The sequence below is a fragment of the Ursus arctos genome, unplaced genomic scaffold (genome assembly GCF_023065955.2).
Source record: "Ursus arctos isolate Adak ecotype North America unplaced genomic scaffold, UrsArc2.0 scaffold_3, whole genome shotgun sequence".
NCBI lineage: Eukaryota > Metazoa > Chordata > Mammalia > Carnivora > Ursidae > Ursus > Ursus arctos.
Window position 1 is genome coordinate 44,362,353 of NW_026622985.1, and position 13,714 is coordinate 44,376,066.

The 13,714-nt window shown below is 33.8% G+C and overlaps 1 protein-coding gene across 11 annotated transcripts in view; it reads right to left on the reverse strand.

Moving 5' to 3' along the window:
• DGKB (diacylglycerol kinase beta) overlaps nt 1-13,714 on the reverse strand; it is an 863,998-nt gene that overhangs the window by 371,097 nt on the left and 479,187 nt on the right. For all 11 annotated transcript variants that reach the window (XM_057304222.1, XM_057304226.1, XM_057304221.1 and 8 more), the window contains 3 exons: nt 11,946-12,031; nt 9,883-9,972; nt 4,054-4,214 (listed from right to left, as the gene is read on the reverse strand). In XM_057304222.1, the coding sequence (XP_057160205.1) occupies nt 4,054-4,214; nt 9,883-9,972; nt 11,946-12,031 (337 nt within the window). The remainder of the gene's footprint in view (nt 1-4,053; nt 4,215-9,882; nt 9,973-11,945; nt 12,032-13,714) is intronic.

Genomic DNA, 13,714 nt, shown 5'->3' on the forward strand with positions numbered 1-13,714 from the left:
AAGACAAGGCAGCAGCCACCTCTGCAACAGCCCTTTTTTGTCAATCCATTCCACCTTCCGCCCTATGTTCCAGGCACATGGACCTTTCAGGTCAGTGAACACATCAAGTTTTTTCTCACCTCAATCTCTTCATATATAGGTATACCTGCTTGCTATGTTCTGTCCATCTCTTTTGTGGCCAGCTCACTTGTGTATTCCTCAGAAGAAGGTAGAAGTGAGCTCTTCTACATATTAAATGCATCTTCTTTTCTGGGCTTTCCCTGACCATGAGATCTAAAATTATCCCTTATTCTAGCGCAAGATAACTTTAGTTTCCTTTCATTAAATTTATCATAATTCTCCAAAAAAATTGTATTTGTGCATTTGTTTTTTAATGCTTCTTTTTACCATTAAACTCTAAGTTCTAATAATGAGGTGATCTCTTTAACTCATTCCTAGAACTCTAGGGCCTGACCGCCCCCCCAAAAAAGACTTAGTTTTGTTTATTAAACAAATGAATAAAGAATCAACAATAAGGATTAAAGTAATATATGTGATATGCTGGTGATACAGTGTGTGGACAGTTTTCTTCCTGGGATTTTTGAGATTATCTGTAGTCATTTTAAAGTGCAAAATCAGAATGAAAGCTGGCACATACCAGTTGTTCTTTGTTAATTTCTATAATCTGTGCTTCGAATTTATAGCGGTTTAGCCTTTCATGACAACTCTCTCTCACCTTACTATAATGTAAAGTTAGCAATTACATATATTTCTTCCATCTATTCACTGCCCATCCTCAAACAGTATTTGGCACATAGCAGGTGCTATGTAATTATGTTGTAATTGAAGGACCACCACTGTACAAGAATATCTATTTTTGGAGTTAATTATGATTTCAGGATTATTTGCAATTGTTCTGGCTAATATTGGAAAGTATTACACAGAAGGAATTAGCAGAAATGGGCTGGGTATTTACCAATTTCCCTTTCCTTCCTACGCAGACAGTTCCTTCCCCAGCTTCCTTAAAATTAGGCACAGCCAAATGATTAATATATGGCCAATGGGTTATTAGTGGAGCATTTTCTGGGCCTGGCCCATAACCATTCCCCTCCTATAGCCCACTCTTTCTTTGTCACCCGGTTGTTGATTAGATTAGGGCGCTGAGTAGCTAGAGGAGTGTGGAGCCCCAAGACGGAAGGAGACTTGATCACTGACCAAGTGGACTAGAACCTCTCTCCAAACATTAACCTATGCTGTTCTATTATGTGAGGGAAGAACTAATTTTTAACTGTTAGCAGACCATTAATATTTTGGGAGTTTTGTACCAATACTCAACCCACTATAATACAAGGTGTATATACTAATGTATATGAAGATAATTATTTATGTATTTCTGACCGTCAAAGGTTTTTCTAAAAATTTGAAGCAATTTCTGTGTAATGTGTAAGACACTTATGGTCAATAAATGAAGGACAATAGGGACAATAGTTGAAATAATGGAAACCGCGCTGATCATATAGTCAAACTTTGAGATCGCCTAGTAACTAGCAGGTAGTGAGGTTCTAAGAGCTAATTTCAAATACAAAGCATGTGCTATCTTAATCTTTCCCATGTTGGTGATAACAAAAAGTTGAAATGCCTCCTCATCCTTTCGGTACTCCAATTCCACACTTTTTATATATTCAGGAATAGCTTGAGATAGAGAATTCATTTCATTTTATTGTTTTCTGGATTCAGTGATTGAGACAGAGGAACACAAGTCGCTAAGTAGAAGGTGGCCTTGCTGAATGACAGACCAAAAAGGGCCCTAGTAGCCTGTATATCCTAGGCTAAGTGAGAATTCTTATACGGGGGCAAAGGAGACAAAAGAAGGGTCGGCAGATATTAAAAGCTGAATGCCTAAAGTTATGGGTGTTCCCCAAGGAACACACAGATCCAGTGACAAACTGGAAGACTTACTGGCTCAGACTTACTGAGCACAAATTCTGATCAATCATGCCGACACAGGGGTGATCCCCAGGAAGCCAGGATTAAGATAGAAACAAAAATTAAAAAGACAAAACAAAACAAAACGGAGTCACACGCCACAGGAGAGCAGGGCTCCACATAATTAGCGTGGTCAAGTCACTAAACAAACACTGGAACAACCATAACCACTGTTGAGTGGATCCAAATCCGAAGTTCTTATAATAAATTATATAAAATATCCCATTCCCAACAAAATATTAGCAGACATGCAGAGAAATAGCAAAATGTGGCACATAATTTGGGGCATATTTGTCTTGAATGTGGTTCAGATGTTATTAAACTCTCTGAGGAGCTTCGGATTTTGAACTTAGCAGACAAAAACTTCACAACAACCATATTAAATATGTCAAAAGAACTAAAATAAAGCATGTTTAAAGAATAAAGGAAAGCATAACAACGATTCCTCAAAAGAAAATACCAATTAAAAACATAGAAATTATAAAAAAAGAACCAAATGGAAACTCTTCAGTTAAATAGTATATTAACCAAAACAAACAAACAAAAATACACCAAAGGAACCCAGGAGAATGGCATTATTCCTAATATCCAAAGACTCAAAACAATCTAAATTGCCATCAATTGGTGAATGGCTATGTTTATATGTGATATGGCCATACAATGGGATACTACTCAGCAATAAAAAGGAATACAGTATTCATGCAGTTCATATGGGTGAACTTCAAAAATACTTTGTGAAATGAAAGAAGCCAGATGCAAAAGACTATATATTATATGATTTCTTTTATATGAAAGATCCATAAAAGGTAGTTCTTAGATGCAGAATATTAGTTATTGCTTAAAGCTGAGGGAAGAAGCCAGAACTGATTACAAATGGATATGAGCGTTCTTGTTTAGGTAATGAAAATCCTCTAAAATTGGATGGGTTTAGTAAAATCATTGAAAGCTTCATTTAAAATGAGTGAATTAGGTTGTGTGTAAGTTACATGTCAGTAAAGATGTTAAAAAGATTATTATGCACATTCATATCAAAGATAAACAGGAGGAATTTTATGAATCAAATGTGTTACATTTTTCTTGCAAATAATAACTATGATAGTATTAGTAATGATTGCATATTTAGCCTTCATTATGTACTATTATTAGAGGCTCTTTAAATATATAAACACATTATCTGTAACAATGAGAGAAAAAAATAATGCCATCATGATAAAGGTAAATAAATGGACATTAGAAAAAGTATTGCTAAAGGACTCTTGCTCAGGCAGCTTAACTTCCTAAGTTCATGGATTCAGTCAGTGCCTTTTATAATCTGCTAGTGGTGTGTGTGTGTGAGCGTGTGTGTGTGTGTGTCTGTGTGTGTGTGTCTGTGTATGCACATGACAGAGAAAGACATGAGAGTAATACGGAGACATATATGTTAAATGGAATATAATTTTGTACACAATATATTTTAAGAATTCATAACTACCAGGTAATATAAATGTACACATGTATAAAACCACTGTTAAAATTATTAATTGTTTAGGAATTAAAATTATAATATCTATTTTAATTGGCAAATGATATTTTGCTTTCAGTCTAAGATTTTTCAAGAAATTAAGTGAAAAGTTAGCCTTTTGACTTATTAACCACTTTAGAATTGTAGTAGCATTTTTCTTAGACTTCAGACTGAACCATAAATTTTAAAATGATGTCTATTTGTAAAAACCTAATAGGTTATAATATTTTAATACATATCACAAAATAAGATAAATTTGATTCATCGACTTCACATTTTAACTAATGTGGAGCTTTAGCCTATATTCTAAAACATAATTATTTTACAAACCATTCTACCCTTTATTTTAGTAACACAGTCAAGTCAATTGCAAAAAAAGTTTCTTTCTTTTGTTTAACGCATGAAAATTTCATCTATTGCTGATTCTCGGACTTTGAAACGATACATAAACTTTATTTGCACATTAAAGAGGTGTTTTGTTGACACAAAAATAAATTATTTATAATCAGCAAATCTTTGTAGTATATGAGTTTAAACACAGTGATTATTCTGGACTGGTTAAAAGAACATTTAGTGCAAAATCTTACCACGCCAATGGAAAAGTAATTATTGATGATACTGTAAGGCACTGGGTCTCCCTTCTCATCTTTGTCATTGGGTATGACTTCAAACTTCCACCTGTCCAACATGATTTCTGTGCTGTTTTCAATGTCTTTTAGGATTTTCATCAGATTCTCACCTTCATAACCTAATGAAAAAAAAAATTGTCTTGAGAAAAAATATTACCAAATAACAAAAGCTGTATTTATATGTGTTTGAGTGTGTGTATATGGATGTCTCATTCTGAAGCCAAACAATGCATTTTACAGCAAATTCTAACACAGATAAAGAATTAACTATAACGGTAAGCTCATACAAATATTTTATTTTTAGCTTTAATTTGCAACTCATACTTCTGTGGTGCCAATTCTCAGTATAGTCAAATGCCAAATGAACATCTCCACGGCATACCCCCACAAAACTTCCTATCAATGTATTCAAAAAGAAATTAATGATCTGCTTCCCTATCTTCTTCCTGTTAACTCCCTTCAGACAGGCAACACTCTCTACCCAGTTGCGGGAGTAAAAAGCTTGGATGCAATTTCAGACTTGTCCCTTTCCATCCTTCCGTGATCCTCACACTGTACCCTCTAGTGATACAGAACTGTTTGCAGTTTAAGTAGAAGGTCCTTCTCTTTTTCATTTTGTGCCATTTCCTCTCTTGTTCTATATAGCCAGAGTATCCCTTTTCTTTTGGTTGCCTTGCTTCTGCTCCTGCTGTAAGTTTTATATTTGATAGCACTTCTTTCCAGAAGCCACCCTCCCAAAATAATGGATTCTCTACAGTTCCACAGCACACAGTTCTCCAAACTAGCCCTACCTCGGAACTAGCACACTGCATTATAGTTACTCGCATCTTTCTCACTACAAGTTTCTTTTACCAGGTGTGCCCTAGAGTAAATGCTCGACAAATCTAGTTTTAATGGATCTACTGCAGATAATCAACATGGCCTGAAAATAAAGTTATTCCTTAATATTATATTTTCTCTTAAATGTATTTATCTATATAACATTATAGTTCAAACTGTAGCCTAATCCTGGTTGTGTTAATCTTTGCTTTTAATCTCCCTAAATAGTGTCCTCTGTAAAACCTTCTGTTGATTGTGAGAATTAAATGAGAAAATGCTTGAAGTTCTTAGTACATGAAGCATAATAGAAAGTTCTCAACCATATAATGATAACAGAATTTGAATTATTGTACTAAGTTAAATAATAACTCTCTCTTCACTCTACACACAGACACAAACACACATTCTTGAATTGATATTTTGAGTTGGAACAATATTTTCATAGATTTTTTTTTCTCTGTGCAACTTTGGTCTATATTTTAATAATGTATTCATTGAACAAGTAAATGCCGGAGGCTATGAGTCCTCATTAGAGGTATTAGCTGGAAAAACTAATTGGGTTAAAAGAAAAAAGAAGAGGCACTGTAATATGCCAACATTATCTAAAGATAAATAAATTACATTTATGTATTTGTTGAATTAATTATTAGAAGTTCAAGGTAGCCAGAATCTAGGAGGGCCTATTTAGGCACCCACCATTACTTTTTATCTTACACAGGTAAAATAGTTATGTACTAGTTAATACATACAACAAAGAGTACAACAAACAATGACTAGACAGATATAAGCATTAAAAGTACCAAATAGGATTTTAATAAATGTTATATTGCGTTTTTGTGACATACTTCAAAAACTATGAATATACATAATAACTTGTGTATAATTGCACTCAGTACAAAACTGAATTATTTAAAGTACAAGATTAATAATTAAACTTACGTATATTTCACATTTTTAATAGTTCTACCCTCATTCTTGAAGTTTAATTTCTTCTAAATTTTTAATTTCTTTTAAAAGTAATAAACATTAGCCTCCAAATACATTTTATATATGTTTTCCCCATTGAACTGGATAAAAAAGTTAAGTATATTCACCTCTTTTGCAAATTCTACTCATTTGAAAATAAGTATGATTTTCATACATAAATGGATTTACACATATTAATGTACTATCATATGGTATAATATAGCATAGAAGTACACTATAATATATAATATGATATTTTTATATACATATTCAGCAGATACACAAGCAAATAATAATTATTTAAATAAGATTTTGAGCTTGTCCCCAGCTACATCTCAAGTTAATAGCAGCATGATTCAATATAACACTAGAAAAATGCAGGAACAGCAACTGACCAGGCGAGAACGAAGTAGGAATGGATTTAGTGAAAATTACTTACCAAAGCTAGATTCTACTATAGCCACTCACCTTAAAATCCCTAGTGATGGTTATGTTCTCTAAGTTTTTATGGGTAAGTATGAAAAAGGCTAATATCAATTAGCCTCCTAGCCAAGTAAAAATGGAAAGAGATAGGCCATAAATCTATTTTGAGAATCATAGCATCTGCAGGTCAGAGCTAATTTACAAAGGTGACAAATTCCAAATCGTAGTCCCCATTTGAACAAATGCCTACACCCTTATTGTATTTATCTATGCTCGAGCTTGTTAAATAATGATTCATAGCTACAAACAGGATTGCAAAGCTCAAGAAGATCATATTTTTTTTTAAAAAAAGACATATTAAACTTATAAAATATAGAAGTAAAAGCTTATTCCCAGAAAAGAATGATGTTATTTTGCTTCCATTATTTTGATTTAAACCTATAATCACTCTAGGCTAAGAAACTAAATTAAAACATAATTAGTATTTATTTTCTATTTAATGATGTGATGTTATTACCAAATCTATCTAAAAAAGCCACAGAAATTTTTAAAAAGGAAAGAAAGCCACATAAAGGAAAGCAACAATATAGATTTGTCAGTGTGTGCTCCATCTAAAACTCTTACACTCTTACTCTTCATGAACCATTTTTCCTGAAATAATCTTAAATTCTAGTTAGCCTCTTACTAGAAAAATTGCAAAGAGAATGTACATTAAGTATTTGCAAATGCCCTAGGACATCCCGCGTTCTTAGTGTTATATTTTCCCAAATATATTCTTGTAAAAAATAAGCTTCAAGTCAATATATTCCAGTGACCTAGAGTGAACCAAATGATTATCGGTTGAATAAAGTCCTTTCTTTTCCAAATGCTAAGCATGATGATACTTGCTACAAATACAAAAAGTACTCAGCACAAACACGAGGGAAACAATGTAATGGTTAGTATAAGAACCTACAAGGTAGGCACTGTCCTTTTTTCAAGCTCTAATGAGGAATCTGAAGCCCATGGTTGGTAAGCAACTTGCTCAAAGTTTAGTTACACACCTGGCAAGAAATAATCACACTTCACAGCATGTTTATCAGTAAACTCTACCAAATGGCATCCGCATTTTCCTCATCACTCAACTTAGGCATCTTGCAGTCCCCCTTAATACCTTGGTTTCCCCAAAGCCCCATATCCAATCCATGGACAGGTTCTACCAGTCCTTCCCCAAAACTAGAACTCCATTGTGTCTACTTGTCTCATTTCCATTACCACCACCCTGGTCCAGTCCCTTAATTCTCTAATTAGAAAAACTGTAACACAAGTTCTTATTTGGAAAACTATGATTCTCTATATTTTCACAATTTCTTAATTTTCTTGTTTATTTTATACCTCCCAGTTAATCTATTTTTGAAAACATAAATGTCATTGTGTCATGCTGCTTTTGAAACTCTTTCCAAGTTTCACTTTGTGCTTCAAATTCAATCAAACAGAATTCTTAACAAGACCACCAAGTCCCTGCATTATTTAGCTCTTGATTGTCTCTCCAATCTTATAGTAGTCACTCTGTCCCCCCGCCCCGCCACTCCATTCCTACCCACTGCCTCACAGATGATTCAAGAGTCGCGTCAGCCTCCCCTTAGCCCTTTCAATTTCAGAACCTACTTCTCCTTCCTTACATTTTAAATCTAGCCTAAAAGTTACTTCCTCAGAGTGACCTTCTTGGTCATTTAGCTGAATAGTTTCCCTCCACTACTCTCTAAATACGTTTTGAGTCTTACATAGCTTTGATCTTATTTTGTAATTGTATATTTTATTGTTCATTGATTTATTATCTGTGTACTCAATGAAAACATAATCTCCAAAAGGCAGGGACTTTTACTTATTTTTTCACTCCAAATACAGGACGTAAAACAGTGTCAACACATGCAAGGCACACACAGACAGTTTATTATTAATATATGCTTTGGCATATACTACAATTTGTGTATCTTTGACTAATGATAATAATATATCTTAAATTATTTTATAAGAAAATCATTAGAAGATGCCTCAAATGGAACTTCTATGTCAATTTTGAGATTGGAGCCATTTACGAGTTTGGAATCTAAATGAAACTATTAATTTTCAAATATCAAAAGTATTTTTCAAAAGAATACACAAGAAGCCACATGTGTGATTCTCTTCCTTTTAATCAATATAGATATGTAAGCACTGGCATATATAAGCTCGCATCTTACAAGCAATGGTTCTATCCATCTGTCTGTCTGTCTTTAGATTCTATGAGATTTAACTCAGTGCCTCATGACATTCTTTTACTAAATTATACTCTCAATGAAAATTATATCATATATCGAGTTTTTAACTTAGTCTCCAATTCTGTCTGTTATATACATATACACATACATACACAGATACAGAACACAGCTTAGAGTTTACCAGTTGGTCAGATACTCATGGAAAAGTTGTTCTCAAATTTTTATTGTAAATCATAGTTACTTAGGGAGTTTGTTTAAAAAGCAAATCATCTGCCCAGGTCCACCCCAGAGATTTCCATTCAGCATATCTCGGGTGAGGTCAGGCCACTATATTTTTAACAAGCTCCCCAAGGGCTTCTCATTCACACTGTCTTAGCAGACATTTTTTTAAACTTCTCTAAGTAGACACTTTTTAAACTCAAGCTAAAGTTACTTTGTTTCAGTTCTGGCTTCTTTAGCAAAATCTGGGTTTTTTTTTTTTTTTTCTTTGAAATCTTCAGGTAAGTAGAGACTATTAATGATACATCAAATTATTTTAAGACCTTTTGAAATATTCCCCCCCTACCCTGTTTCATCCACACTATTCCATTTTGAGTTCCTTGAGTATGTCAAGTCCCTTCCTAACTTTGGACCTCTTACTTGAGATTCTTTCTGCCTCTAAAGTCTACCCTCAGTTCTATATGGCTGTCATTATTCTATCCATTAGGGTTCTCCCTACGTTATCTTGTCATTTCCTCCAAGAGACCTTTTGCTATGTTGGTTATAGGTTTACTTGTTAGTCTCACAATTTACTTATGACTTTATGTACCACTAGAATTCAAGGCCTCTTTGATAGACCTCATTTTCTGTTCTTAACCCTATACCCCAAAAACAGAACATATCGCTTGGTATAAAGTGGGTCTCAAAAAAAAAAGTACTACTTATTGTATTCATTCCTGGATAAGTCATTCATTAGCCTTTCAATTTTTTCCTTTGTTAGTGATTTTATTATACAACTCAGAGATTAAAAATCGGAACGTTACTTTAGAGTTAATCCATGCTTATCTCATTTCTTAAGTTAGAACCCCAAATCAGGGAGGTTTAGAAAGTTGCCTTGCCCCACCAACCCTATAATTAGTATCAGATTAAAAGCCAGCACTCACAGTCTAGCTCTCGGTCCACTATTTCCTTCTCTACCCCAGCCTATTGTTCAAAGTTATGTATTATATCTATCACAGCAATTCTATTTGCTAAATTCACATGGCAGTTGTCATATATTAAAAATGATGGCCTTAGTTTTTTTGGGGGAAATGCTCTGCACTGTATTTCTTTTTTTTTAAGGTTTTTGTTAGCTGTTTACCTCCTCCCCATCGCAGGCATCTTGCTAGATCATTGCCGGTCCCAAGAGGCAGAATAGCAACTGGAGGATGCTTGACAACATTAGCCTTTTCTGTGGAATCAAAAATTAAAATAAAATAAACTTTTGATCACAGATGGAACAACAGTAAAGAAGACAGCTTGGAATGAAATGAAGGCATTCTATAGGTACTTAAAAGCAGAAAAAGTTATGTTTTAGAGCTATATACAATTAGAAAGTAAGATCAATTTGTATGTATTTGTAGCAATTTATAAAACACAGAAAAATACCATAATTCATGAAGTGATAGAAATTTTCAAGATTCATGTCTGAAGGATCCTGCTTCTAACTCTGCCTGCTGCTCCCCCTGCTTGTTCTCTCTCTCTGACAAATAAATAAAATCTTTAAAAAATAAAATAAAATCTTAACTCAGTTAAAAATTGTGGTGGTTTTAACATCATGGAAATCTCAAGGATGCAGATATATGCATCATAAGAATATACTAGAGGGGCATCACCAAAGTGGAGGTGTGGGTTCCTATAAAAACCTCTTTTCCAACACCAACTCTAGATACATTTCACTTTAAGGAATAAAATATTTTGAAAAATGCTTAGTAAAATGCTAAAAAGTATTCACTGTGTTGTTCCTACCCATGGTGCTGCTTTGGGTCAGAGTAAGCAACTTAAGAGCTAGGTAACTGAGATCAGCAGGTTTTCATTGAGATTAAGCTTTAGAGAACATAACGCTTTAGGCTCAGAGCAGTAAAGATCTCTGCCAATGAAATTCCACATTTTTTAAAAGACTTTATTTATTTATTTGAGAGAGAGAGAGAGCGCAAGCAGGGGCAGGAGGGGCAGAGGGAGAGGGAGAAGCAGACTCCCTGCTGAGCAGGGAGCCGGGCACAGGGCTCCCCCCAAGACCCCAGAGATCATGATCTGACCTGAAGGCAGATGCTTAACTGACTGAGCCACCCAGGCACCCTCAAATTCCACATGGTTTTGTTTATACTGATTGATTGAGAAAGAGAGCACAATCAGGAGGGGTAGAGGGAGAGCGAGAGAGAATCTCAAGGTGACTCTGAGCCCCAACATGTGGCTTAATCTCAGGACCCTGAGATCATGACCTGAGCCAAAACCAAGATTTGGATACTCAAGCAACTGTGCCACCTAGGCACCCCTTGAACAGCCCATTTTTATCAAAGAACTGAACAATAAAGAAATGGATATTTGTTTGGGATTTATCTATTCATGAAGGCCAATTCATGATCATTTTACTGATTAGTAATCAGTTCTGACAGCTGACTGTCTCTGAAAAACCAGATAATTTTTCTAAATCACCAAGCTTTTGTGATACATGCCTACACTTTACCCTCAGTCATGTACCTGCTTCATTTGCTTATAAAAAATAAAGTTGTAAAAACTTAAATAGAGAAGCAGTCTAGGTTAAGGTTAAAGGATGAGGTCTATACCCAGTTCTGTCAATTTATAGCTCTCAGACTCCATTCTAATTATTTAACTTCACCACACCTTAGAGCCTCTCTCTAAAATGGGATTATCCATACTGTGTCACAGAGTTGTGAGAATTAAGATGAATGGGGTAAAAATCTTAGCACAAGGTCTATGACGGAGTACATGATAAATAAAAAATAGCTATAGTAATAATAATGATAGATGCATATGATAAGAATGACCACAGAAGGTAAGGTTTTGAGGCACTATGCATAAAAAAATAAACACATCTACTTGACATAAATTTTATCACAAATGTTAAGATTCTCTTTGGCTCCCTCCCCAGGGCAAAGAAACAAATGGAATTTGTAAAGCCTGATTTGAAAATAGCTCTGAAGGTTTAGTAAATTCCACAAGAAGTGGATTAAAAAAGAAAGATTTCTAGATACTTGCAAACTATTTTGTCAGTTATAACTTAGAAATACAGAAAACACATTAAACCAGTAAGTAATGTGCAACAATGCCAGATGTCTGATTATATCACTGTAGCATCCAAAGATATCAATGCATTAATATATCACTCTCACCCCAGCCACGTTAAGTATGTGTCTTCATTACCTATGCAGTCCAAAATCCACCCCACGGTTCCATCTCCACCACAGGCCAGCACTCTGAAATCAGGAACATCACGGAAAAAGTTTAACCTGAAAAATAAGCACGTTATGGCACATGATTGGTATTTTAAAATTCGGACTTGTAAAGTTTTGTATTCTCAGCGCTTTATCTAATAAAAGACATTTTTATTTGATGAAAACTGTAAGATAATCTCAGTGATTTTATTGAAAAATATTAAACTCTTACCTAGAATAAAATTCTAAAAGAATTAACATCTTGATTTAAACATATATTAAATATATTTTTTCTTTTATCAACTCTAAAGTTTAAAAAAACAAAACTAATACATTATAATAATTTTTAATAAATTATTCTCTCACATGTGATCTGCATTTCACATATAATCCAAAGTGACATTTACTACAGCATTTCATTGAATAATTTTTATTAATCAAAAATTTTCTTTTGAATCATTACATAAATACAATTATTATGCCAGCCAATATGTCTTTGAGAGTTTTCAGCCTTTTCCATTACTGGAAAAAATTGATCACACTGCTTTTGGGGTTCTGCTTCTGGATTTCCTTTGACTTAGAATTTGCAAATGGGAGCCAGCCTTCCCTTTGTCTTTTGACATGCCCTCAACACTCAAGCCTAATTGCTGGGTAGGCCATAATAAATGCCCATAGCCTCCATTGCTACTGCATATAGCACTGTGCTTATTAATGCAACCTACCTTGGAGAAAGTTAAAAAGGCAGGTAACACAGCCAGTTATACAACTGCACATGCCTATTTTCTTGCAATAAAAAAAAAAAATTGAAACAAGACAGAAATATGTGGAATGTGTCTGTTTACCTCCCTTACCCAGGGATAACCACTGGTAGTAATACAATATACAATCATCCAAGAAATGTTTCTATATATTTACATATGTGAATATACACATATGAATCTTATTATACACATATTTTTAACATGAATGGGATCATGCTATACATCCTGTTAATTTGTGTGCATTTTTTAATTTAAAAATGTCTAAGAGATCTTTCTGTGTCAGCTCATAAAGTGTTGCATCATGATTTACAGTAAGTGAATGTATTACATAAGGTATTCATTGTGTGATCAAATAAACCATTTCTCTTCAGGTACTGTTAAACTACTGCAGTATTTTACAAAAAATAAGTATCATAGTTAACGCTTTTTGAAGTACATTATGTGAACATATGCATATGTTTTGAAGGCTAATCTTCTAGAAAGGAAATCCACGATACCATCATACTACTCTCTGAACAGCTCCTCCCATAAAAGATGTGTCAATTTCTTTCAACTCGAAAACACTACATGTAAACAACTTAATTTCTGCAATAATAATGAAAAATCAAATTATACTTTTATTGTAAAATCACACATCCCTGTTTGTGAGTGGGTTGAGCATATTTTTGTAGGTTTACAAGTGTGTGATCTCTTCTGTGAACTCCATCTTCAAACTCTTGCCCATCTTTTCCACTGAGTTGTCTTTTATTATTATCTTACAAATTCTACATGAGTGTTATTTTTCATTTAAATTAGCATTATTAGAAAAACATTTTGTAAAAGTAATACAAACAATGCATAAATATAATACAAATGTATAAAAATTAACTAAAACTCAACCACCTGATATTAAGAGCCATGAATATTTAGAATATCAAACTTTCACATATCTCCTTAGGTATTATATTGTGGATATTTACCTTTTGTTAGACATGCTGCAATATTTTCTTTGAGTCTA